We start from the raw sequence: 26,693 nt of genomic DNA on the forward strand, positions 1-26,693 counted from the left end.
ATAAATAACAAAAAAAAACACAAAATTGTTTAAAAAAAGCAAAAATGAAGCATATTTATTTTTAAAAACGCAAAAAAAAGCATCACAAAAAGTTAACATAAATTAGTTATAATTTTATAAAACTGAGTAAAAAAAAATTGAAAAATTAATTTAAATTAAAAAAAGAATTTACTACAATGTATTTGGCAAGATTTTCAGAAGTTAAACTAACTCTATTGTCTGACAGGATGTTTTTATATATAGAAAATGACCGCTCTACGGTGCATACTTCGATAACGATGTTATACGATTAGTGAGTACTGAGAGTAGTTTCTACAGGCTATATGCAATAGCCAATAAGCTATCGACTTCTAAGGCTAGGTTCACATGGCGCGCGTTAGCACGCCACAGAACGCGCATATAACCGTTCGGATGGCTGCGTGTCACGCGCGTTGTACGGGAATGTTCTAGTCAAAAACTATACTACTTAGTATAGTTCAAATTGTCATGAAGAATGAATGTGATAGATGCTGTGTGTTTATTGCCCGTCCACCGAAGGATGAGAAGATGCAGACAAATGACGGAAAGGAAATATTGGGTTCATCCTATTTTTAAAACAAGGCTTTTTTTAAGTCTTAGATTATTATTACATTATATTTAGTATTACATTATATCCTAAACTAATAGAGCACCATGACAAATTTTTCAATTACTTTAAAATGTCCATAAAATCATTTAATGACCTAGTGGAGATAATTAAATACTCCTTAGACGCTGATGACAATGTCCCAGATGGCAGGCCTTTTTTTTTATTTCATTAATTAACATATCTATTTCAATTTCCATATTTAAAATAACACTTGTTTTCAAAAACTATAGATGAAAATTCGATCGTTCGCATCGAAACGCGCGTGTCAATTGAACGGTCCGATAATAATACATGATATTTCAATCCGCGGTGTCACGCGCGTGTTCGCGCGGAAATAGAAACTGCGTCGTTATCGCGGTTGATCACACGTGCCATATGAACGATTATTTGCGACCAGTATATCTAAATACGCGCGATCAACTGACGCGTGTGAACGCGCGTCCATGTGAACCTAGCCTAAGCCAGAGGTTCTCAAAGTCAAATGAATCACGGACCCCCACCTAAAGATCTACAATCCTTAAGGACCCCCGGTTGGGTTTCAAGCGTAATTTTTTTTATTTTTCGGAAAACGAGCAAAAAAAAAGATCTTAAAAAAAAAATTGAAAAAGTATAGTATATTATTTCCTTATTTTATTTTGAATTTGATATGAAACACCAGAGATAAAAATATTTATTTTGATTTGTTTTTGCATCAGGACTGGAAATTAAAAAAACGTTTATGTACTCAAATATTTTTATTAACATAAAACATCTTGATAAATATATAAATACTATCAATGGGAAGAATGCATTTGTTTCTTAAGCTTTATAATGTCCAAAGTTTTGGGAACAATTGTTGAAATTTTCAACCTCAATGCTGGTTCAACGTTCTTCAGTCGATTTCTCTTAACACTTTTTATGTTACAAAGTGTAGAAAATGTCTGTTCACACAAATAAGTCGTACAAAAAGGCACAAATTTTTTGAGGGCTTTGTTTGCTAAATCTGTGAATTCCGACCGGACAAGAAACCAAAAATGACATATATCTTTTTCTTCTTTGAAAATTATTTCCCAAGCCCTATTGCAAGATAAATCTACCAGTTGATCTTGCTCATTTTCAGAGAGAATAGTAAGGCTGGCAACATCTTGTTGTTTGAAAGGATCTCTCATCCAGTCACTTTTTTTATCTGGAGCAGGAAAGTACTTCCTCAAAGCACTCGCTAAGTCTATCATATGTTCGACAATCATTTCTTGAACCTCAACAGGTAGATTGCCTTTTGATTTGATTAGAAATTGTTGTAACACAGGCAATGACGTGTAAGACTTTCTTTCAACTCGATTTGCCCACAGCTTTAGTTTTTCAATCATTGCTTCGATTTTGTCTTCTACTATGAATATGTTAGTATCAGGTCCTTGCAGCTTCATGTTCAAAACATTCAAATGTGTAAATAAATCTGCTAAGTACGCAATTTTGCAGAGCCATGAAAAGTCATTAAGTTTTTCTCTTAAGATGAACTTTTTGTGTGTATCATCACAAAGAAATATTCTTACTTCATCAGCTAGTTCAAAAAAACGTGTAAGAACGTTTCCTCGAGAAAGCCAGCGAACCTCTGTGTGTAAAAATAGTTGTTCGTGTTCACTTCCCATTTCCAGACATAGCTTGGTAAAAATGCGAGAGTTCAAGGGCCGAGACTTAATGTAGTTGACAATTTTGACGAGTTCGTCAAATACAGTTTTAAGCTCAGTTGACATTTTCTTCACTGCCAGAGCCTCTCTATGTATTGAACAGTGTGTCCACTTGACGTTTGGCGCTACTTTCATTACCCGAGCCATCAATCCAGTTTTATGACCCGCCATCGCTCCAGCTCCATCAGTAGTTAACCCAACACATTTCTTCCAATCTAGTTCATTTTTTAAAATACAGTCATTAAGAGCTTCAAATACATCATTTGCATTGTTATGTATTACTTCTTTGCAAAATAACAGATCTTCAATGACATATTTTTCGTGTTCGTAACGGACAAAAGCTAGCAAGTGAGATTTATCAGTAAAATCTGTACTCTCGTCTAGTTGTAATGCGAACATTTCCGTAAATTTCAAACGTGAAATTAATTGGGAGTACACATTTTCAGACATATCGTCAACCCTTCTCTTAACTGTGTCGTTTGACAATGAAATCAAACTCATTTCTTTGGCCGCAGTTTCATCTAACATTATGCTACACATACTTTTTGCAGCAGGCATAATAAGCTCCTCTCCTATGTTATAAGGCTTTCCCGACTTAGCAATCAACAGAGATACAGCATATGATGCAATGGTTGCCTTTTCATTTGTAGTGCCAGTTGCAATTTTTTCAATTTTATTTTTTGACTTTTTCATTTCATTGCTTTTTATTTTAAAAAATTCTATTGACTTACCAGAAAACTCGGAGTGTTTTGTTTCTAAATGTCTACGCAACTTAGCAGGTTTCATTGCTTCATTTGAAAGTATTTCGTAACACAAAACACATTGCGGTTTTTGTTCAATGTCTGTACCCGCTTGCACAAATCCCAAGTTTAAATATTCGTCACAATATTTGCGTTTTTTGGCTTTATTAACACTAGCACTAGATTTTGAGCAAGACCGCTTTTCAAAGTTAGGTAGGACAAGGGCTTGTCTGCCACCTTCATTAGATTCAATCGGCACTTCAGTTTCACGTACAGTACCCGTCTTTAACCAACGATCCATAGCTAAAGATTTAAGACCAACACTTACCAACGACGCGACGTAAAACGAACGAGACGGCTGCGATGGGCAAACTAATATTAAATACGAGTACTTTTATTGTATGATACGTATCTACGATTAATGATGAGCGATTAGCCTGCCTTTATGTTTGTTAGTTATCAGTTTTCATCGAGTAAAGGTGTTATACTGGTAAATACAAAATTATACAACTATTAATAGATTAATCGCGTCACACTAGTTGAAAACTACTGGTATAGATTATAGAAAGTGCTTTCGAATACAGAATAACGTTAATTAACAGCAACTTATTTTTGGGTTGTGTTGGGTTCGGGTTAACTCCACGGACCCCCTGATATAGGCTCGCGGACCCCCAGGGGTCCGCGGACCACACTTTGAGAAACTCTGGCCTAAGCTGTGTCTGTAGATCGATAATCTATACGTTTAAGGTCGTTCCACACTAATGGACGGTTACGGTCCGACGATGGGTAAAATATAATATCTATATTTATATTAATTTTATAATTATTATTGCGGGTTTTCACATTTCTTATAAATTATATAAACATTTTTTTCATTACAATAACATAACAAACAAATAAAAATTCTACAGCTTGAATAACTGAAAAAAGCAATAAAAAAAGCAAAAAAAGCATTTATACTATAAAAAGCAAAAATAACTTCTTTTATTTCGAATCAGATTAACGTGAAACGTATTTATTTATAAAAATTAGATTTCTATCTTAAATATATAAAAAGGAACATTTGCTTTAAAATCCGAGCCCTATTAGTAAGCAATTATAATCAAATTATGACTTTATCGATCGGTCATATTACATGTATTACTTTATACGGTGGTCTGTATAATGATGCTCGACATAATATAATTTTATAAAATAAAAATGATTTTAATTCGGTTACGATTTCTCAGGCTATCGTTTGAGTTTTAGGCTACAGTTTTCGAAAAGTATTTTTTTTTTCAAAAACCGCTTGCTTGACGTTTCCATTAAATAGTCAATGGCATAATATATGTTATAGGCGAGGAGATAGACTTCCTGGAGCTTTTACAGTCGTTCGGCGTGGACATACCAAGTCTGTCGTCTGAGCTGGGAATCGACATGGAATCGTTGACACACATGGATCACGGAGAGTTGCTCAACTTACTCACTCAACAGTCAAACTAAGAGAGAACTACTACAACTATACTATATTCATCCTCGTGACCATCACACAAAACCATCGGCGACCCATCAACAGCAGTACAACCCTCCCCCCTTCCCCCAGGAGGACGAACGAGTCAACGCAGTTTCAAAAATGTGTCGCCCACGTTAAATTATTACCAAAAAATAATGTTTGTATGTTTTAAAATTTAGTATACGAAATTGAGTCAATTTTTTTTTATTTTTCTTTAATGTATATAATAGTTATTTGTAAATTTTTTTTTGTTAAGAAACCAAACGTTACTGCTTTAAATAGTACTTCGTTACTCATAAGTACAATTATTCCTTTACGGGGCCAATAAGATTTTTCCAATTCAATACTGTATACCAAACTACCTGTTCCTTAATTTTTAAAAATAGTTTAACACCTAATATTTATGTACTTAAAAATAAGTTGATACGATAATTTAATTGTACATTTAAGAATGCGGTCCTTGAAATGGAACAATACAAACCATTGAATTCAATTTCAATAGTGCATGCTACTGAACTTAATTTTGTGAGCCGCATTCATAACATACTGAACCTAAAAATACTATAGAAATAAGGAATTACTATTTTAGATTCTTTAGGAGTTAAAATTCTTAAATTTTAATTAAGACCAAAAGTAAAAAGGTGAAGTGTTCTAAACAAATGGTTTTTTAAACACTGTTCACTCCTTTAGAAACCGTTTTTAAATAATAAGAATTAAAATTAATAAGGTAAATTATAAATTGATTTGTATAATTTATATAACTACTATCGACTCATGATATAATTATTTGTTCTTATTTGCAATGTGTGTAAAACATATTTTTATGACAAATAAACAAAACTATTTAATGTAATGATTGAAAAAACACTATTTTTAACATTATTATCTATAAAAATAATAATATATACATTATATGCAAATATTTATTTATGTGTGTGTGCATGGCATGTAATGAAAACAATTTCCGTACAAATTTTATAATATAAATAAAAAACTCTGTCTAGTTACAGCAGTAGTCTTAAATATTTATTATTTTTATTTTTTATTTAAATGTACTAGAAATACAAGTCAATTACCATTTTCAAAACCATACTGATGAAAATCTTTGAACATAACATTAAAGTTTACCCACACAGATCCTTGACTTCTGACTCTTGTAACTGAAAACAAATAAAAATAGGGTAACAATTGTTTCACATTAAACAATAGTGAAATGATGAATTTAAATAAAACATATCATTTAATAATGAAATATTGTGAGAAAAAATGTAATACATTAAAACAAACAAATTTTATACCTTCTCTGCCATCACCTCTAGCTAATAATCGTGCATCCACATACTCCGGTCTTCTCCCAGTAAACCAAGAAGTCATTTTTTGTAACAATGAACTAGATTCAGGTACAAACATAGTCATTCTGTGAATTACAATTGTTTTAGTCAAATTTAATAATGCAAAATTGATAAAAGTTAAAGATTATAATGTTCTCAGTTTTATAACATAATTAACTATGAATTCTGTGCATTATAACTATTATTTACAGAAGCTCTTAAGCCTATTATCCCTTTTACATTTAAATATGACAAAATCTAATACATTTAACAACTCTTCTCAAAATGACTGTTCTCAGATAAATACTGTGTCATTCAAACCTAATTTAAAGATAATTTGTCGGTTAAATACATTTTTTAATTATTAAAATTGACTTTTAATCCAGTTTACATAAGCAATAATATATTTATTTTTGTTAATATTAAACTTTATACTCTACATCAGCGTTTTTTAAACTGTGTTCCCCAAATATCACTTCAGAGTTCCATGAAGCTTAAGTAATTTTTTATAATTTTTTAAGAAAATTACTTTAAAATTTTCAACTAAAGATTAGTAATGGTGAAAAAATGTTTGCATTATAGAAAAAAAAAATCTTTGTATATTAAATAACAATGTATAAGCTATGGAATAGTCAAAATTTATATTTTATCTAATTAAAGTAATTATTATTAAAGTATTATTATATGTGTATACAATTATTATAATTTTTATTTTTATTTTAACATATTTTTTGAACTAAATACCTTTAACACAATATAATTATATGATTATAATGTATTTACAAATAATCTTAAAAAAAACTAAAAAGTTAAAAAAAAAAGGGGGGTTCCACGATAAATGTGGACATCAAAAAGGGTTTCACGGATAAATAGTTTAAGAAACTCTATTTTACATTATCTAGGGCAATAACATTGACCTATCTATTGGATAATATGTTCATAATATGTTTATTGATCGCTAGAGAATGAACCCATTTAAAAAAGACTTACAGAAATTAAAAATACTAACTTTTCAGAAGATTCTCCAATAACTATTGGAAGATGGCAAACTCCATAACCTCTTACAACATCATTTCCAAAAGTATCCAATCCATAAACACTGATGATGAGTTGTGGCCCTAGACAACAAATTTGATATATTTTCAAAGAATAGGTACAACAAAGATAATTCATTTGTTTTTGCAATAAACTGAACTAATCCACAAGTGCTTAAATTAGTTTTAATAAAAAAGCTCTGAAATTTTATGAAGATATTTTAATTTTAACTAACATATTATTAAGTGAATTATAATTATACAATTAAAAAATAATGACTAACTTTGCAAAGGCAATATATTTAATTGATTTTAATAACAAATTAATTATTATATATTAACCAGGACTTTAAGGATACTCAATATTTTTCTTAGTATTATTTCCATAATCAAATATGTTAGTTACTTTCTTAAATGTACTTATTGCCAGTGAATGGTAATGTTTGTTTAATGGAAGTAGGATAATTGATTTAAACATTTTAACTAATGGCCAATAAAAATTTCAATAATTATAACCAATAGTTGAACTCATTTATTTTACTTAAACTCTTAAGTGGAATATTATTATTCTAACATAACTAATAAATACAAACAATAAATGTCAACGATAAACCCATTTGATAAAATGATCACTCTACAGTATTCACAGTATGTGCATAGAATATATTCAATAAATTAATTATGATCATGGACATTTAATATCAACAATTGCATTTCAAATGGATTAAATTTCAAAATGTGCAGAGTGCAAAACAACAGTGCATTGACAATAAAATATATTGCAACTGAAACAGGTGCCGAAGAAAGGTAAAATGGAACTCAATAATAATAATAGTTAAAATTAATATACACTTTTAACGTACAACCGTGTGGATTGGTACTTTTAAAAGAAATGTCTAACGGAAAGTTCCATACAACCATTTGCCTTTCATCTTGAGTCTTCTGAGCTATTTGTGATATACCCTCTTCGATGCCCTGTTGTCTCACGTTACACAAATACACATTAAGGACGACGATGAGAACAAAAAGAAAATTAAAAACGATATCTGTAAACACCTGATGAGGCGAGTACACTTACGGTGACGATTTCCCAATCGGGTCCATAGACAAACGTATACTTGCAGTACATGTTGTCGAAGTTCGGGAAGTGAGCCTTTTCGATTTGACCGACAACTGAGACCAGGAATACTCCGCTGGTGGTTTCATTGCCGGACATCACTGATGTTTACGAACGAATTCAAAGGCAAGCAAAAGGGAAAGAGACGAATAATGAAGCTAACAGAAGTGTTCAATGCGATTTAAATCTCAACTCCAACGTCTAACGACAAGGATAGCGCAAACACGGTGGCGTTATCAGTCGTTACTATACTTAAACAGTGTGACCAAATGCGCACGGCAAAAAGTAGACATACACACAACGGTAGCTACGAGTTTCCCATCCCATCCTTTTCCATCGACTTCAAAACTAATTATCGGAAATTTAGATGTTAAATATGAAGATGAATGTTAAGGCTCACGAACCATTACCGTTCTCGATTATAGAAGTGTTCCGATGTCAGCCACAACTGCGGTACCTATGTATTCTGTAACTTCTTTTAAACAACTAATGACATGAACCACATGAAAACCACATCCACCCCTATGTACTAGCATTATTTAAATTTCCGTCTACGTAACAAGTAATTCAAATATCACACCTATGCTTTCAAAGCCAACAACTTCTAGTATTAAGTACTCTAACATGAAGCGGCGACCTTAAGATTAAAACACAATATTTACCGAATAATACCAATGTAATATATTTTCATTAAATCACTTAAGTTCAATATTTATTACAATACATTATATACTCCACTATCAATAATTAAGTAAAATAATAAGTATCAATGGTCAAAACTTGGAAACTAATATAGTAAGGTTTTTTTCAGTTAAATAAAAATATTGTGACAGAAAAATTTTACCCGCTAATATAACGATTTTTTAAACACTTGTTTAATTATATAAGAATAAAAAATATTTTAAAAACATTGGTAGTAGCTGTATTAAAAATTTAAGTAAATTTAACTTATTTACAAGATATAATAATCATTTAATTAGTCACTCACAATTCAGTCATTAGATAAAACATATGTATTCAATACAAATTAGAAAAACAAATTAAAGGATATATTATTTGGTATAATATACCTTAATTCCAATGATCAAAGCACTTGTGTTACAGAATACATCTGGAGTTTTAAAAATATTTTTGTCTAAATAAAGTACTAATTTACCTTTAACTGTACATATACATTTATAAAAGAGCAAAACTATCGTCTCTGATATGGATGATTCCGAATTTGTCTGTTTGGTTGGTACTGAGGGGGTGGTAGAGGTCTGTTACTTCTGTTATTGAAACCTCGTTTGTTTGGATTATTTCCTCTAAATGGTTGATAAGCTGGATCCGAATAATGTTGATTACCACCATCAACATAATGTGGAATATTTTCAGTATAATGTTGACTGCCATCAACAAAATGCTGAGATCCATTACCATAAGTTCCAGCAACATAAGCTGCTTCTCGATTGAATGCTCGACTTTCATTATATTTTTGCCTGCTTTCTTCATAAGAATCTTGCATTTCATACTCATTGAATTGCTTCGATGTTTGTGATTGTTGCTGTGATATGTTTTCTCGCTGATTATAATTTTCTCCATAAGGTGCTCTTGGAGGTACTGATTCACCCATAAATGGTACACCCATAGAAGCAATAGCTTCACGAGGCCGATATTGCCCAGGCACCGCAGGTATCATATTTGGAGGCTGAGAAAACATAGAGTTTGTAAATGGTTGAGCTGCATGTGGAGGATAAGGATACATGGGAAAACCAGCAGGTGGTATTGGTGGAGGTGGTTGCATAGGTGGTGGTGGCATCTGAGTGACACTTGGTGGCAATAGCATTTGATTTGGCACAGGCGGAGGAGGTGGAAGATTTGGGGGAGGTGGTGGTGGAGGCATTGTAGGTAATGGTGGTCTTGTTAATGGAAGTGGGGGTCGTTTTAAGGGTGGCTGTGGTAATAACATTTTTGGTGGTGTAGGAGGTGGTGGCAAAAATGGTTTTGGCGCATTTTGTAATTTTGGTGGAATAACAGAATTTGATGGTTGTTTAATTCCTGGTGGCATGGGTAATAATTGCTTGACTGATGAAGCATTTGGCGAAGTTAACATTTTCACGTTTTTTGTAATAGCTGCTTGCATTGCTTGATCAGGAGTAAACACTACAATAAAATAATGAAACAAATAGTACTACTAAATAAAACCACTAACACTATAATGTTTAAAAAAAAGCCTGCATCACAAAAAAAATTAACACATAAATTCTACACTCACTGTACTTAGCAGCCATTTTTTGCAATAATAATTTCTGATAAATGGATTGTGGTGGTATAATTTTTTTGGGTACTACAAATTTATCTTGAGTAGGAGGAGATGGTGGTGCATTTTTGTCTGGAGTTGAATAAAGGTCTAAAACTTGATGACAGATATCTATAAAAAAATAAAATAATAATTTAGTTAATACTTATTTGATACTATAAATTCAATTTATTTCAATATTATAAATATAAATTTATTTTACTGTTAATTCTAAAGAAATAAATATAACTTGCTTTCTTATTGATGACAAATCTGATTAAATATTAATAAATCATATTTAATTAAATAGATAATTTTTCATCCCACTCATATTAGGATTTTTGTAGATATGCTATTAAGTTTTTTACAAAATGTAAATATTATTGACAGAACCTTAAATTACAAATATACAATTTTTTTTTTTTTAAAAAAAAAACTATTTTAATCTACAGATTATATTTTATTTACCTATACTAACACATACTAACACAATTAAAATAAGTATCACATAAAAAACTACTCTTTCTTGTGGTTTTTTATTGATTAAATTTAAATTATATATTTATTATTTAAATACTTGGATTTCTAAATTATCAAATAAATCTTGTAAGTTTTATTACTTACTCATAAAAAAATTAACTTCAATTAAAATAGCAATTAGAATTTAAATTTTTAAAAAAAGCTTAAGTAATTAAATATTTGTTTTCAAAAATAAAAAAAACTAATTAAAATAACTTTAATGCAATATTTACCACATTTCTATATTAAAATACAAAAAATATAATTAAAAATAAAAATAAATAGCTATCTATTTATAAATAAATTTATACAGACAATTTATTAAATCTATACTTAAATAATTGTTATACCTTAATATTACATAATCAATAATAAAAGTAAATTACAGCAGTATAATTGTTTCTTTAAATAAATTATAATTTAACATTTAAAGACTAATTTATCAGTTTTACTTAAATATTATTCTTTAATTTCATTGAAATGAAATTAATAAGCAAAAATATATTTTTAAACATTCCAATTATTTTTATTAATTAAAATACATTAAACTCATTAATTATCATTAATATTTTCTTAAATAAATACTATTGTACATTTATTAAATAATAAATTGGAAAAAAACAAAATTTGTATTTTAATAAAAAAATATATCTAACCTTCAAGCAAATCCATATTCATTCCTTGCACAAACATATCCCACCAACGCAAATGATTTGGCATACGACCCTGCCAATCATTGAGCTCAAATTTACTCAATTTACATGCTAAATGTATTAATGAAACTGCAATTATTTCTGGTTCCCACTGAAGACAAAGTGTTGTACATAAACTGCAATGTTAATAAAAAAAATAATAAATTATTACAATTTGACTATTTGAACAATCAGAGATGGATTACCAACTGTACATAATATAATAAAATAAAAATGTAATGTATAATTTGTTTAAAATACCATTTTTGGGTAAATTAAAAAAAAAAAAAATTAAAAAAAATCCAATCCATCTCTCAAAAAAATTATACAATTTTACCTATCATTCACAAATGTCCAAGCCATTTGAACCATTTTAGTGAGTTTAGCCTTATCACCTGACAAATAAAAATAAAATAAAAAAATAAAACATAAAGCCTTTAAAACTAAATTTAGAAACTAAATATAACTAACCTTTTAGACATTTAGCATACTTTAATAAAAACTGATATGGATGATCAACTTGCAGATCAAATTTAATTGTTTGTAACAAAATACGTTCAAGCACCATTACTTCTTCCTAAAATTGAAAAACATTTTAATGAAAAATCAAGAAAATTAGCTTATTTAGATATAAACCATGTAAAAATGAACAACTTACCTTTGGATCTAGTCCGAGGGTTTCATATTTATCATCAGGTAATAGTGCTTTAGCTATCTTTATTATGTCTTTACATTTTTTTGGCGTTTCTTCTACTTTACCCGCAAGAAACAAACAACAACAAGCTGTAAGCTGAAAAAACAATTATAATAAATCTTTAGCTATTATACCAAGTAAATCATTTATAAAATTATTTTTAAAATCAAAGAAGTAAACATATTAAAAAAAAAATAATTATATTATGTTAAAAAAAATGTATACCATGAAACTCCCAAAGGTATGCCATGAAATATTATAATTAGGGCTCGAAAGTTGGTGCAAAAATTAACAGTCGGTTAATGCTCGTTTGCGTCTCCCAATTACTTCGGTGGACATGAAGAGAAGTTCTTCCAAATATAAATATTTATAAATAAATAATCGTCGCTCATTTACTTTGGATAATATCAAATACTCTCTAATTGTACAAAGCGATGATTTTGATTTTTAAGTAATTTGTAAGCTTTGATAAATTTATAAAACAACTATTTGTAATTTTTTTATTTCATATTTTAAGGACATCTGTTGTCATTTTTATATCATATTTTAAGTAATTTAAAAGTTTTAATAAATTTATACAGAATGTTAAAGTAATGTAAAGTAAAATATTTAAAAAAGTGTTTTTATTAATTTAAAACCAATATTTGTAAAAATTTTAGGTCATTTTTTAATGTTTTTTAAAGTTATCAATTTCCGAGCCCTAGTCATAATAATTAATAATAAACGTTTTACAAATATTGATTATATGAGAGTAATATTTTCTCTTTAAATCTCTGGATGCATCTAATGAACTAGATCAAAAATGCTGATACCAACTCTGTTTATAAGACTGTATAGCTTAATATAAATGAAGAAAGTAAATTAATCAATATTAGACTGTGTTATAAAGCTACAGTAATCTAAATTAGTTGAATATACAGCAGCTGAATTAAAATTGAAAATAATCAAAATAAATGTAGATGTGTTATTTTGTTATATACATCTATTAAATGAGTATACTAAGATTCTAAGAAAAACTATGAATACAGTAGTGATATTTTTTATATGCTATATTTTTAAAGCTTCATTCAATGAGTACCATTAAAATCAAAAATGTATCACGACTGAAGAATTTGAAATATATGAAGGTGTATTAGTCAACCATTCGGCCCATAAGGAATCTCATAAAGAAAGATAACTTAGCCTAAATTTTTATAATGCAAATGTGAAGTATATGTTTTTCTACATCAATAAATTTAATGTTTACAATAAATTAAAATGATTTTACAAGAGTTTATCTAACCTAAATAAACAAACAGTTATTCACTAGTATTTTACTAATACATAATTACTATAATGATAATATAATAAAAACCTAATATAAAAATATATAAGTCAATATCAAATATGCCACAGCTAATTATACAGGTAGGAATTAATATACCTTAAAGGCAAATTATTGGGAAAAGTTAAAGTAGTTAATAATAATTATAATTAATGAAATACATTTATAATAAATTTAATAGTTCAGGGATCAATTCAAAATTCAACATGTTGTATCTAAAAATTTAGTGAATACAACTTTAAGAGAAAATTATACCACAGAATAAAAACATTTAAACATTTTTTTTTTCTTTTTCTTTACTTATAAAAATGTCATAAAATATTTTTATACTATTAAATTGAAAAATTAAATGAAATACAAAAATTGAAAACAGTTAAAAATAGTATCATTGAGATCAGAAACTTAAAAAATAGTAATGACAAATAGACTGTTTGCACTAAAATAATACTGCATATTTTAGTGATAGAATATATTAACATTAGAAGAAACTAAAAGATAATGATCAGTATTTAAAGCAAACTAAATAAATAATAGTGTTGCAAGTAATAACTGTTTGACTGTTTACTGAAGTATGTAGGTACAGTACAACAGAGACTGACCAAAACTTACATATCTAGGAAATGTCTTGAAAGAATGGTACATATAAAAACGATGAAAATAAACAACACCGGTAGCCATTGTATTATAACCCAAGTCCATTTTGGTACCAGCGTCAATGATGAACCTTGCTCCTTCTTGACGGTAACGAGACTCTATCTCGTGTGGTATACTGTCCTGAGCTGAAGCGGTGCGATGTAATTCATCTTTGTCGAAATACCAAAAGGCCATGGTCGGTGTGCTGGAGTCTGCGAAAAAGAGAAAAGACGTTTTTTCATAAGTAAAAAATTAAGAAAATTTAAGTAAAATAAACCGTGGGTTCGTTTTACTTACCAGTCATGAGAAATCATTAAAATTTAACCACAGATTATATGAAAAATATAAAATAAGAAAAAATTAAAAATCGTCTATCAGTCATCGTTAGTAAGCATATAGGTGTAATATGATGTAGCACCGACGTACCGCATCCCTGCCTGTGTGTGTGTGTGTGTGATCATTTCATTTAAAACAAAACATAAGCGTTACAAACTTCATACTGGTAAGCGATAGTGTGTGTCTACATTTATCGTCATGAAGATAGTTACGGTATGCCGAAATTGCGGTGGAAAGCCTACCATTGAACTGTTGAATGCCGATTGTTTGATAGCCCACTGTTCGCCCGTTTCCGTGACTGAATATCTGTAATCAATTACAAATGTTTTTTTGATTGCGTTCCGACCACAGTGGCTTACGGACATTTCCCCTCTCTGTTCTGAGACACCTTTCCACCTATGAGTTACGCTATTATTTTATTTCCATATACATAATCTCGATATGTACAGAATTGTATCGATTATAATTTTTAGTCTTTATTTATTCGTAAATTATAATCGGTTATAACCGATATTTAAAATATAATTGGTTATTTATACATAAATTATAATCGATAATAATCGGTACATCAATCATTATCAATTATAATATATAACATTTTACAATTATAATCCATGAATCCATCTGTAACAACTGATTATTTGATAATTTTACTAATAGGAATGTATATATTAAGGAAAACGAATAAAAAATTCTTACATTTTTCTTGTGAAAGGAAACCGGTGCAACACAATTGCGGACGATTGATTACCTTTTTATATTTGAGAAAAAAGAACACGATTGCGCCCCTTAAATATTTTTTCTTTGAGCACACACAAATATTTAAATTAATTCACCAACATTAATAATAATTTAATGCGTATAGTAAAAAGAAAATAGATGTATATACATCACAGTAACTCAGTAGCGCAATCAGGAATTTTTCATGGGGGGGGTCTGACAAAATAAACTAATATACAAATAATAAAAAATTATAATATATATATATCTAGAATATGATATTAATATACTATTATACGTACCAAGGAGAGGGGAGGGGGGTCCAGACCCGGAGTCCACCCCCCTGGTTGCGCCACTGCAGTAACTTATTATTAAGCGCCAAAAAAAATAAAATATAACAAAAATCAAGTTCTTATAACTTTTTAACACAAAAATGTGATACTAATGTCAGAAAATAATTATTTAAAGATATATCATTATTTTTTTACTTTATCCAAGTATTTATTGTAAATGCAATATTCTCTTCTTCCACTTTACTAGGCTTGTTAATATTTTGTTGTTTTATACTATATATTTTATTAAAAAAATTGTACAAAATAAAACCGGAATATACACGTTGTACAATATAGTATAACGTTTAGCAGTGGCGCACGCAGGAGGGGTTATGCAGTGGCGTAGACATGATTTCTGAAAGGGGGGGATCAAAAAAAGAAAACGACATAACTAAATGGGATGGAAAAATTGAAAAAATCTCCCATCCTCTCAAATTTTTTTTACTATTTTATAATTTTTTAAAAATTTTTAGATAGTAAAATATTTAACAATAGGAACAATCTGACGTCTGACGGCACTGCTATTTTTGTAAATGTGGGTACAATTATAAACTATATTTCTCCACGAATCCATGATAGGTTCAATAAATTATCAATTATCCCGTGAATTTCTTTTTTTTTTAGGTTTCAGATAAATAAATAGAATGTACTATGTATACGCGGTGAACTAAATCCGTAACGATAATGATCTCATTCTCTTTTCTCATAACAACGATAGTATCCGATAATATTTTAAAGCCCAGGTTACATACATATTGTTATATACATAGTATTGTCTCTATAAATTATAAGATAAGCTATAATAAAGTATAATCATAGTCATCATTGGCATTTCGACCAAAATACCAAATAAACATTACTTTGCTATAAACGAAAATAAAATTATAATGGTTTTCAGTGTTGACTAAATTGTCAAAATTCAATAGCTCGATAGATTCACATCACAAAATATTTTTTTATAGTGCATACTATTTAATATAAAGAAAAACAAAAAATAATTAAATAATAAAAAGCTAATGGGGGGGATTTGACCCCCAAGTCCCCCCCTTGTATACGCCACTGGGGTTATGGGGTTGTAACCCCTCCGCGAAATTTTCTCCGATGTCTAGGTTAAAATTTACAAATTTTACAAGTTTGAAATATGAAGAGCTAGTATTGAATACCTAGTATCATTGATTATAGAATAGTCTATTCTATTATCAATGCTATTATTTAAGTCAAAATATATTAAGGATTTGCATAATTTTGTTAATTGTTAAATGTGTTATATTTTTATCTGGACCCACCCCCTCCCCCCGAAAAAAAAATCCTGTGTGCGCCACTGACGTTTAGATAATATGACGTGATATTAAAGGCCGGTTCACATACAACGACTTATTGTACGTTTTATCGAACACGATTAATCGTATCAAGTAAAACGGAGCGTGTATACAGTAAATCGTACGTCTTATCGAATCGAAATGAAATCCATGATTAGATCGAAAGACTGGTGGGCCCAAAGTTAAACTACATGTCGTCAATGACGTATTTGAGGGGGGGAGGGAAATTCCCCCTCGAGAATTTTCAAACCAAAACAATTTTTATATATGTAATGGGTATTTTATTAAGAAACAAAAATTATGATTTATTTTATAGTATTACTACATTTGAAAACGTATTAAATTTTACACTAATTTAAATAACGCAAAACGCTAAATTTTTCATAACGTTTTAATTGTCAATAACGGTAAACGGAAAATTTTTTAAACGTTTAAATTTGTATAACGTTTAAACGCTTAAATTGAATAACGTATAAATTATTTATAGCATTAAACGTTCAATTGCTTATAACGCTTGTATGTCCCATAACGATAAATAATATATATTATTTTGATTGAAGACCCAGTCCGTACCTAATGAAAAATTAGATAAAATACAAGTAAAACTTTCAAAACACAGATAGGTGTTAAAAAAGAACTACACAAAAGACCATTCTAAGTGGATCACGCATTAGATTAAAAAAAAAAAAAACCACAAAAATTAAGGATTCACCTGATATAAATATTACCAAAAATTTTACTTGTAAATTTTGAGTGTGAATTAAAAAAAAATTTGAGTCACCCCTCCCCCCCTAGAAGTAAGTCTAAATACACCCCTGCATGTCGTTACATGTAAATACAAACTTGAAGCATAGTTAACGTGACAATACGTCCAACTGTCCCCAAAGAACCTAAAAATGTCCCACTTTAAGAAAAGTTGACTTGTGGTAGGTATTTATTAATCACAAACCACCATAAATTTATACTGTATACAGTAGGGGCGACCAAACGGTCGATCGCGGACGATTTCAGAGTCGATCATATTAGAATTTATTTTTAGGCCACGTGCACGAAAATCAATCGTGGTGGTTATGAATAAATTGTCGATAAGTTTTATCTATATAGTTTTTATCTTTTATTCTGGTTTATAAAAAAATTTTCCAAGAAAGTCGATCTTCAAAGGTGAAGTATATTTTTAGTAGATCGTGACTGAAAAAAGTTTGGCCGCCTCTGAAATAGAGTGTACACTCTACGAATACCTACATATTATATACGTATACTGTGAAACATTTAAAACCCTTAGTCCAAAGATAAAAATGATACAAAAATAAGTAGGTACCTACCTAATTGTAGCTAATTATTGTTATCGCTGCCACTGCATCGATTGCGGGAATTGGCAATAAAGTGAGTTGTAAACTAATATAATCAGTGGCGTACATAGGGGGGGACCGGATTCAAACCCCCCAGGGCCAAAAAAAAAAAATTGTTTTATTATTGATGACGTGTAATATACTCGTAGTTTCATTATTATACTTTAAACTTAAAATATATAACCATACAAATATTATGATAATAATATTAAATTATATAAATATATATTATTATATTATATAAATTAAATAATTATATTGATAGGTGTTTGAAAAGTTTTGTTTTGTTATTATGTTGTTTTTATATTCCAATAGCTATTAATTTACTGTAATGTAAAAGTAAACTATAAATTGGTAAAAAAGTTGTATTAAATAATATCTATTTATATTAGTTATTTATCTGATTTATCTGTGCAACGAAAAAAAAAAAGAGAAGATTATTTTTGTTAAACGCCCCCAGAACAAGATTGAATGTACGCCACTAAATATAACTATATTAATATAAATAATAACAATTGTATAAATAAATGCTCTACAAATAACAAATTGTTTTCTGTATAAAAAATATAACTGTCCAGAAATTAGTAAGAACTAGTTTCTTGTTCATAATATATTCTATGTATTGATAAAATACTGCCTACAATATGCTCTGTACATAATGTTTCATGTTAGAATTTATAATAGGATAATACATGAATAATACACATTGCCTAATTCTATTATTAAAACAAACAACTATTTTAGAAATCTGGATGGTTCATTTATTAATTTTGGTCATAATTATAAATCATTTAATAGTATTACGCATTATCCTCATTGACATAATCTATTATTCATGTGCCATTTTATTATGTTAAATAATAACTAAATAATAGCAAGTATAGTTTAATATGTTAGTTAATGATTAGTTTTAAAAAAAATATGAACCATTAGATACTTCAACAATACAATAAATGTAACCACAATTTCGAGTACAGAATAATTTTAATTTATTGAAGTTAAAACAAACTTTGAAAAATATCAACACAAAAAAAAAATTAAGATTACTATTAACTCATTATATTGTGGGTCTTAAAAATAATTCAAACATTAGTAGTCACTCAAATTAAAAAAAAAAAGATAAAATAAGAAACAATAAATAATTCTAATCATATCACTACCCAGTCTCACTCGTGTACATACAAATGCTAGATTATTGATAAATCTTTATAATTGTTAAGCATTCAGATATTGTTTTCCAATTGCAGTAATATAAATAGTTTAAAAAAAAATCATAACAAAATGAGATCTAATACAAAGTTTACAGCCTTTCAAATTAATACTTAAATAAAATAAAATATTAAGAACTTTAAGATTTACTTATGTATTAGCTGTAATTTTTGCTTTTAAATTTAAATTAATTATGAAAAAAAATTATACAAAATCAAATTAACTAAAGTTAAAATAAATATAAAATATAAAATACAAAACAAAGTCTTTGAAAACAGGTAACTTTTGACTCTACTGCTATTAAAAAGAACCCAATACTATAAGCAATGCTTATGGAAAACATTAATTATTGTTTTAATACTACAATTACTATTATGGTTATAATTATTATTATTAAAATTATTAATATAATTATTATTCTTATTTTTATTAAGATAGCACAGACAAGCATCAAGATAGGTACTTATAGACTGATTTTCCATGAAGACTATTATATGTCACGAGGAGACGTTAAGCAACACTGAGAACTGTAACACACAAAAAAACAATATTAATAACAATAATATATAATTGTACAAAAATAAGAAAAAATCATGATTAGAGCTCTTACTTTTAGTGATGCAAAGGATATTAATTGCTATTTATCAATATCAGATTCTTGACTGGCAGAGAAAGTGCCTTTTCCCAAGCATCCCTCAATAAGAGAGATGCATTCTTTAGACATGATGTAAGGACGTAAACGTGGAGAAGCAAAAATGAATTTACGGCATTCATTATTAGCAATAATAACAAGCACCTCACTATTAGGGGCACTTGATAACTCATAAGCCTATATTAACAAGTTTTACATAATATTAATTATAAAAATATACTAGAGTTTAAAATTGATGTAAAGAAAAATAAAATCATAAAAAGCAGACTTTCAATACACTTAACAATAATTTCTCCAATTAAATTAAGTTAAACCCTTGTTTATATGTCATTAATTCTTATCTTTGGAATTTACTGTTAACATTTTACTATTTTAATATCTTATGCTTTGATATATTGATTAACCTAATAAATTAACCTAACATTAAATAAATAATCAACATACTTTATGACAGTTTAATTGTTAATAAATGTTTAATATTGAAACATGAGCATATAATAAATCAACATAGATTTCATAATACTTACATTGTCTTCAACCAAATCAATATAACGTTCAAATTCTGTTGAAACAAAATCATTTGCTACAGTGCAGTCTAAAGCAGGGCGGTAAAGTGGTGGTCGATTCATCATTGAAGTAAAATGACAAAGCTCAGTAGTCACAATAAATTGTTCGAGTTTATGTGTGCCAAGTAATGTTGTACCTTCTGCATGCGAAAACATCATTAATACAACATCCATACAATGATCTGCGGAAAGGTTCCAGACCTAAAAAAAATATCAATATTATTAATTTAAACTAATTAAATCAAAAAAATACTTAACTCTAGGTCATTGTTTGATAGGAAAATTTAAGAAAATTATGGTTTTCATATTATTGATTATATTAAAATGTTATTATAAAATGGATGGTACAATCTGTAACAATCGAGTTAAATTCACAGAACATTGTTAAGTAGTAAAATTTTTAATATAGTTAGTTATATGTTTGTGAAAAAAGATTCTAATCTCTATATTACCCTTATCAGTAATTAAGTATTTTTTATTTTATAAAAATAATATTGATCGTTCGTATTTTTTTCGCGATATAATAAACATTTCATCCTAAACCCTTTTAAATCTTCTAAAATCTATCGTAATTACTCAGCGTCTAATGTTCAATGTGTGCTCGTGACACACTAATATTATTATTAAAGACGTAATTTGGACTCGACGACATTGTTGTTTTGGGGCCTACCTGTTACAGAACAGATCGAGCGGAGTGCGCGCGTCAGACACAGGAACAGGGAGAGGATGCGTGTACGAGATTCGAGGCTATATGAAATGGTACGTGCACGCAGCATAAGAGAACAGACACGGACGCAAGTTTTTATTTTTTCTTCTTTACCTTTTTAAACAGTTCGTCCTTGTTTACGGTTTCCGAAATAGTTTTCAGCTTCATTTCAACACGGCGCACATAAGCCACGGACCGGTGTTCACGAGATGGATAGGTGGTATATGCTTGTGTTTGTATTAATTATTATTATTATTATTATTATCGTCGTTTTAGTGAACTCGTTTTTTGTCAACCCGAAAAGCGCGAAGGCGGCAGCACTGCTGATGCACGGTAAATGAACACGGACTACGTTGACTGAGTGGCAGCGGCGTCGACGGAGACTGACAGTGGTAGCAGCGCCGGCAGTGGTACTTTTAAACAATTCGATTTTTGAAACTCCTTCACTCTTTCTCTTTCCCTTTATCGCCAACGAAGTGCGCTGGTCGATGGGTGGCAGTGATGGTAGTGGTTGTCGTCGTCATCCCTTCCACGATCGTCCACCCTGTCAAACGGCTGGAAACTCACCACGGATCGGTGCGTTACAGTGTTAACAAACCGACCGGCCTGAAAATACTTTTTCTCTTCTCACCGAAACCGGCAAAATTCATTTGAGATTGAAAGTTTTTCCGTTATTCTTGAATTTGATAGCTTAAAATACATTCAACAATTGTTTTCAGAACTGCTGTAGATATGTACAATTCAACACTGTAGATTAATAGATTTATTATTTCAAGAAGAGAGTTACTTATTTTTTAATACTTAGGTTAAACTATTCCCTTTGCAACATTGCAACAAATATTTTTTAGCATTTTATACATTTTTTGCTTAAACTTAATATTAGCACAACTCAAAAGGAAGGTGAATTCCTATCAATAATCATTCCGTTATATTGGTGTTATGATAAAGTTTTAATTGAAAGTAATAAACTACAATAATTATTTGGTCAAATTGGTTATATTGACCGCCGGTACTTAAGGTAGCTTAATCTGAATAATATAAATACAATTTTAAAACTTTAATAAATGTCAAAGTCATGTCTACAAATATTTCTTTACGAAAAAATATATGACTTGGATTTATTTTTTTTTTTTTTTTATTGTATAAGTTTCAATCATTTGCAATAAAAATGTAAAAAAAAAAAAAATTGGACTGTTAAATTTAGTTAACAGTATTATAGCGTTATCTTTTATAAAAATATCGAGTTGAGAGTTCATTAGGACTTCATTCAGCCAACCTTAAAGGGATCTTCAACTAGTAAATCTTAACTTCCCAATACGGAAAAATATATAAGCAAATATAAAAACTTATTTATTATAAAAACAGTGAGATTTACCATTTTACTCTCCTACGCCTACAAATTACATTTAAATAACTTCCCTTTATGTTCATTTAATGGGAAGGAAAACTTTTACGATCTACCACATATTTTCAATCTTTACAAAACGTCTTAATTTAATTACCTCACTTGATTCCTTCAATCTCCCATATATTTTAAATTCCAATTCTGGACAGGTTATAAATATTATTATTTTATTTATTTTGGAGACTAGCTTTACCATTTAAACATATTTTGTTGTTTCTAATTGTTCTATTTATCAATATTTATTATTTTGTTTATTTTTGCTTTTTTTTTTGTATCAATAAATTATATAATGTATTGTACTTGTCAAACTAAATAGCTACTAAAAGCTAATCAATATATATATAGGTTAGGTTAGGTTAGTTTAAGTCACGACACTGGCGTTAGGATGGTGGCGTCGGGGAAGCAATATGAAACTCGCGTTAATTCCGCGAAACACAGTTTAAGAAACGCTGATGTAACTTATAACTGCACAGATTTTCTTACGCTTACATATAATTGATATGATACTAAAAAAAATATTTATAATTATGTTTACAGTTTGTCGATTCGAGTGATTTAAATTGAATGTGTACAAATTGTGAAAAGGGTATTTTATTGATTTTTAGAATCACGAGGAAATTGCTGTCAAAATTGACGTCAAATAACTTATATGTTTACATACACCTAAGTATAGTTTACATGTTACGGCGTCATGTGAAAATAAAATGTATTAACCCAAGTGAATAATAACGATTGACTGTTGATGCTGATGTTATGGATCCGAATTTAACTTTTCGCATTTTAAACAATTCGACGTATCTTATGCGAAGATGACATAAAAGAACTAATACACTTATTTTAACTCAAACTGCAGGGTAAATATTTTTTACTATATTATTAAGGATTATTACTAAAGGACCGTGGAAAGCAATACTCTGGACCATAGGCGTGCGCAGATTCCTGTTTTGGTGTGGCTATTTTTTTTTTTTTTTTTTGATCAGCCACCCCCTTTATAAAACCCCGCCTTAAAAAAAAAATAGATAAACAAAACATAAGTAAGTAGAAATAAAATTTATTAGAAAAACTGATATACAATCTTATTATCAATGAACGCCAGTCCAGGCAATTTACATTTTTTTTTAATTTGATAAAATTGATAAAAAAAAATTCCATTTTCCAAAAAAAAGAGTTAGCCCTTTTTACCTAAGCACTTAGTACCTACCTAACTAAAAAAAGTCTCAAGTTTGGTTATAGCCCCATAAGCCACACCCATGCGCACGTCTATGCTCTGAACCCTGTAAACTTTTATTTTCATACATTTAATATTGTAAATTTAATATAAATTAATTATAATAACCAAATAGATAATTATTTTTATTTTTAAAACATAAAGATTTGAAAAAGATTTTGTTCACTTGACCTCATTGATTTATTATTTTAATCTTTAGAAATCCAAAAATGCAATGTAAATTACTTGCCAACCCCTGCTCTAGATAATAATAAAAAAGGATTTTTTAAAATTCAACCTCAAGGAGGAAAAAAAGAGTAAAAATGAAAAAAATCACTTAGCCGGACACTCTATCTTCACCGGTGCAAATACTTTTTAAAATCCTTACTTATTGCACGTCTAGAGTATTGGAGAGACCTTGTCAAAAATTGCAAGTTTATACGATATGTTATTTTTTAGATGTAGTGATAATCAGTGAGCGAGTGGTAAGGGGATGCCGAATGGGAGGAAGGGGTTAAACTCCCCCCTGATATTTTAGCAAATATTTAAAAATGTAATACAATTTAAAAAATAGAAAATGTTACCATAGGGTATATATGCCGTAGTTATACGCCTCTCAATATTATTTGGAAAATTCACGAGTATACTACATATACTCTAGTTTCAAGCTCATCGCGAAGAAGTACTAAATGTAATTAATTATATAGGTTGGCCCGGCCAAGACTGTTCTGTCCGAATCCAAATAATTCAACTAGTATTTTATGTTTTTATTAAATTATGATTCATACATTATAAGAATATAACAACTACTTTAGTAAATATTAAAATATATATAAAATAAAAAGATTATAAAATCGTCAATCGAATTCAGCAAGTGGCTATTATTGCACTAGTTATCCTGCAATATAATTTATTTTGGCATTTAAGCATAAAAACTAAAAAACCCATAAAAACAATTTGCTAACTACAATGGCGGATTAGGACTTTAGTTATTATATCTCATAAGTCCTCTATGATCTTTATTTGATAAAACAACTAAAGTTGTTGACATTAATGAATTTACATCACTAATAAAATCACCAACATAAACATTGTTTTTATAATTAAAAAATATTGTACAATTAGTGTTATGTAAGCTAATTGGAGTGTCGCCAGTGGGCGGCTTCTCCACCCATATCCCCATGCTACTGTAATTAATTTATTCTCACTGATGATTATTATACCAAATTGTATAGATTATATAAATATTATTGTAGTATTATATATATATATGTATAATTAAGAGAAAAAAATATTAAAAATTGGATTTTTGGGCAAATTTATACGCATATCTATAGTCTTAAAAAAATTAAATTTTTTTTTTGCTGCTGTTTTTTCATAAGATCACGAATTCATGCTATTATTATATCATAGCAGTATAATTAAGAATTAACATAAAACGATAAAATTAATTATTATAAATAAAAATAATAAATTATGAATATAGTGCTATATTTAATTGAAAGACTACGGGAAAAACGATACCAAATAGTCAATATTCCTAAACTGATTAATATTGTAGTTATAAAAGTCTCAAAACTCGAAAAATTAAAAGATAAAATACAAAATAATCAAAAAAAAATATATTGTGGTAATATAATTAATTTTTGATAAAACGAATACAAAAAAATTTAATTTATATTTTAAAATAAATGATATATTCATCAGATATATTTATTTATTTACTAATATCGTTTTTCCCCGTAGCCTAGGACCGAATTAAAAAGGTGGTTCGGGGAGGCAATAGCTCTTCCTGAAATATTTAAGGAAGCAGCAATATTTTTACGGTGATTCTAAATAAAACCAAATCGATTTTAATTCTTAATGGAAAATTATTTATGAATAAATAAATAAATATAAAAAATAAATGTTACACTATAAAATCATTTATGTTTTTAGTAGTGTACAAAATGTATATCTATTTAAAATTATTTTATTTGACATGGTATTTTATTGAAACATAGGTATCGGTTTAATTTGATTTAATGGTGCATTAAGAAAGGTACTAAATTATTTAAAGGTACCACCAGTCTTACAAAATACAATTTTCTATATTATTTATGTAATTATAATTCAGTTATTATTTTGGATTTGATACTACAAATATTGTCTTATAATATACTGAAATCAGGAAAATTAATTGCGAGCAACTTTTTAATGAATAGTTGGAGACACCTATTTTTGGTTTTATACTTCAGGGAAGAGGGGCGGCAAATGTTGTTGCTTCTGGGCAGAGAAATCTTATATAAGGTCATGGCATAGCCTCTTCAATTGAAAACAACTAATTGAGAGTCGAGAAATACCATATACCCAGTGACGTATTTATGAGTGAGGAGGTTGTCATCGTCCGGGATTCGACCCCCCCCCCCAGAAAAAAAGTTTAAAAAGTCATGAATTTCTACGTAGGTACCGAGAAAGAGAATATTAATTTATATTGTGTTTTATTACTATATACCTAATTATTAAATCATAATTTGTGTGTATTTTTTATAATATTATAAACGTATACTAAATATTTAGACCCCCCCCCCAAAAGAAAATTTGAAAATATGCCACTGTTTATGATGAACAATTTTGTAATCGATATTTTGACATACAAAATAATGAAAAAAAAGTGCATAGTAAAGCTTCCCACAAGTTGGCTTTAAAAAATTACATTTGAAACCCCCCTCTCATAAAAAATTCTCAATTATGCTAATGTTCAGTT

At 28.8% G+C, this 26,693-nt stretch overlaps 4 protein-coding genes and 1 long non-coding RNA gene across 6 annotated transcripts in view; 2 read left to right on the plus strand and 3 right to left on the minus strand.

The window, feature by feature from the left end:
* The window catches only part of LOC112690915 (palmitoleoyl-protein carboxylesterase notum1), a 49,118-nt gene extending 43,823 nt beyond the window's left edge, over positions 1 to 5,295 (plus strand). The window contains exon 12 of the mRNA XM_025565019.1: positions 4,369 to 5,295. Coding sequence (XP_025420804.1) covers positions 4,369 to 4,514 — 146 coding nt within the window. The 3' untranslated portion in view covers positions 4,515 to 5,295. The remainder of the gene's footprint in view (positions 1 to 4,368) is intronic.
* Positions 5,296 to 5,528: 233 nt separating this feature from the next.
* LOC112690918 (B9 domain-containing protein 1-like) lies at positions 5,529 to 8,672 on the minus strand. Its single transcript, XM_025565025.1, has 3 exons — positions 7,968 to 8,672; positions 5,823 to 5,941; positions 5,529 to 5,684 (listed from the first exon to the last, which is right to left on the minus strand). The coding sequence occupies exons 1-3, from the start codon at positions 8,093 to 8,095 to the stop codon at positions 5,593 to 5,595; spliced, it is 339 nt and encodes a 112-aa protein (XP_025420810.1). The 5' UTR covers positions 8,096 to 8,672; the 3' UTR covers positions 5,529 to 5,592.
* On the minus strand, positions 6,886 to 14,776 carry LOC112690917 (cyclin-K). Of its 2 annotated transcripts, XM_025565021.1 has the most exons (9): positions 14,444 to 14,677; positions 14,123 to 14,358; positions 12,154 to 12,285; positions 11,967 to 12,072; positions 11,833 to 11,890; positions 11,460 to 11,632; positions 10,261 to 10,416; positions 9,163 to 10,148; positions 6,886 to 6,973 (listed from the first exon to the last, which is right to left on the minus strand). In XM_025565021.1, the coding sequence occupies exons 1-8, from the start codon at positions 14,448 to 14,450 to the stop codon at positions 9,199 to 9,201; spliced, it is 1,818 nt and encodes a 605-aa protein (XP_025420806.1). In that variant the 5' UTR covers positions 14,451 to 14,677; the 3' UTR covers positions 6,886 to 6,973; positions 9,163 to 9,198. The 2 variants fall into 2 exon arrangements, with proteins under 2 accessions (XP_025420806.1, XP_025420807.1); XM_025565022.1 differs by lacking the exons at positions 6,886 to 6,973; positions 14,444 to 14,677 and adding an exon at positions 14,725 to 14,776 and having other exon boundaries at positions 8,914 to 10,148.
* A 4,551-nt stretch (positions 14,777 to 19,327) lies between these two features.
* On the minus strand, positions 19,328 to 21,531 carry LOC112690926. Its single transcript, XM_025565036.1, has 4 exons — positions 21,450 to 21,531; positions 20,591 to 20,830; positions 20,022 to 20,240; positions 19,328 to 19,938 (listed from the first exon to the last, which is right to left on the minus strand). Exons 1-3 carry the CDS (start codon positions 21,501 to 21,503, stop codon positions 20,049 to 20,051), a joined length of 486 nt encoding a protein of 161 aa, XP_025420821.1. The 5' UTR covers positions 21,504 to 21,531; the 3' UTR covers positions 19,328 to 19,938; positions 20,022 to 20,048.
* LOC112690927 lies at positions 20,857 to 21,673 on the plus strand. The gene is made up of 2 exons (XR_003149262.1): positions 20,857 to 21,388; positions 21,491 to 21,673. It is a non-coding gene; the product is annotated as an uncharacterized LOC112690927 (long non-coding RNA).
* Positions 21,674 to 26,693: the final 5,020 nt, after the last annotated feature.

Source organism: Sipha flava, unplaced genomic scaffold (assembly GCF_003268045.1).
Source record: "Sipha flava isolate LNK unplaced genomic scaffold, YSA_version1 528_pilon_pilon, whole genome shotgun sequence".
Lineage (NCBI taxonomy): Eukaryota > Metazoa > Arthropoda > Insecta > Hemiptera > Aphididae > Sipha > Sipha flava.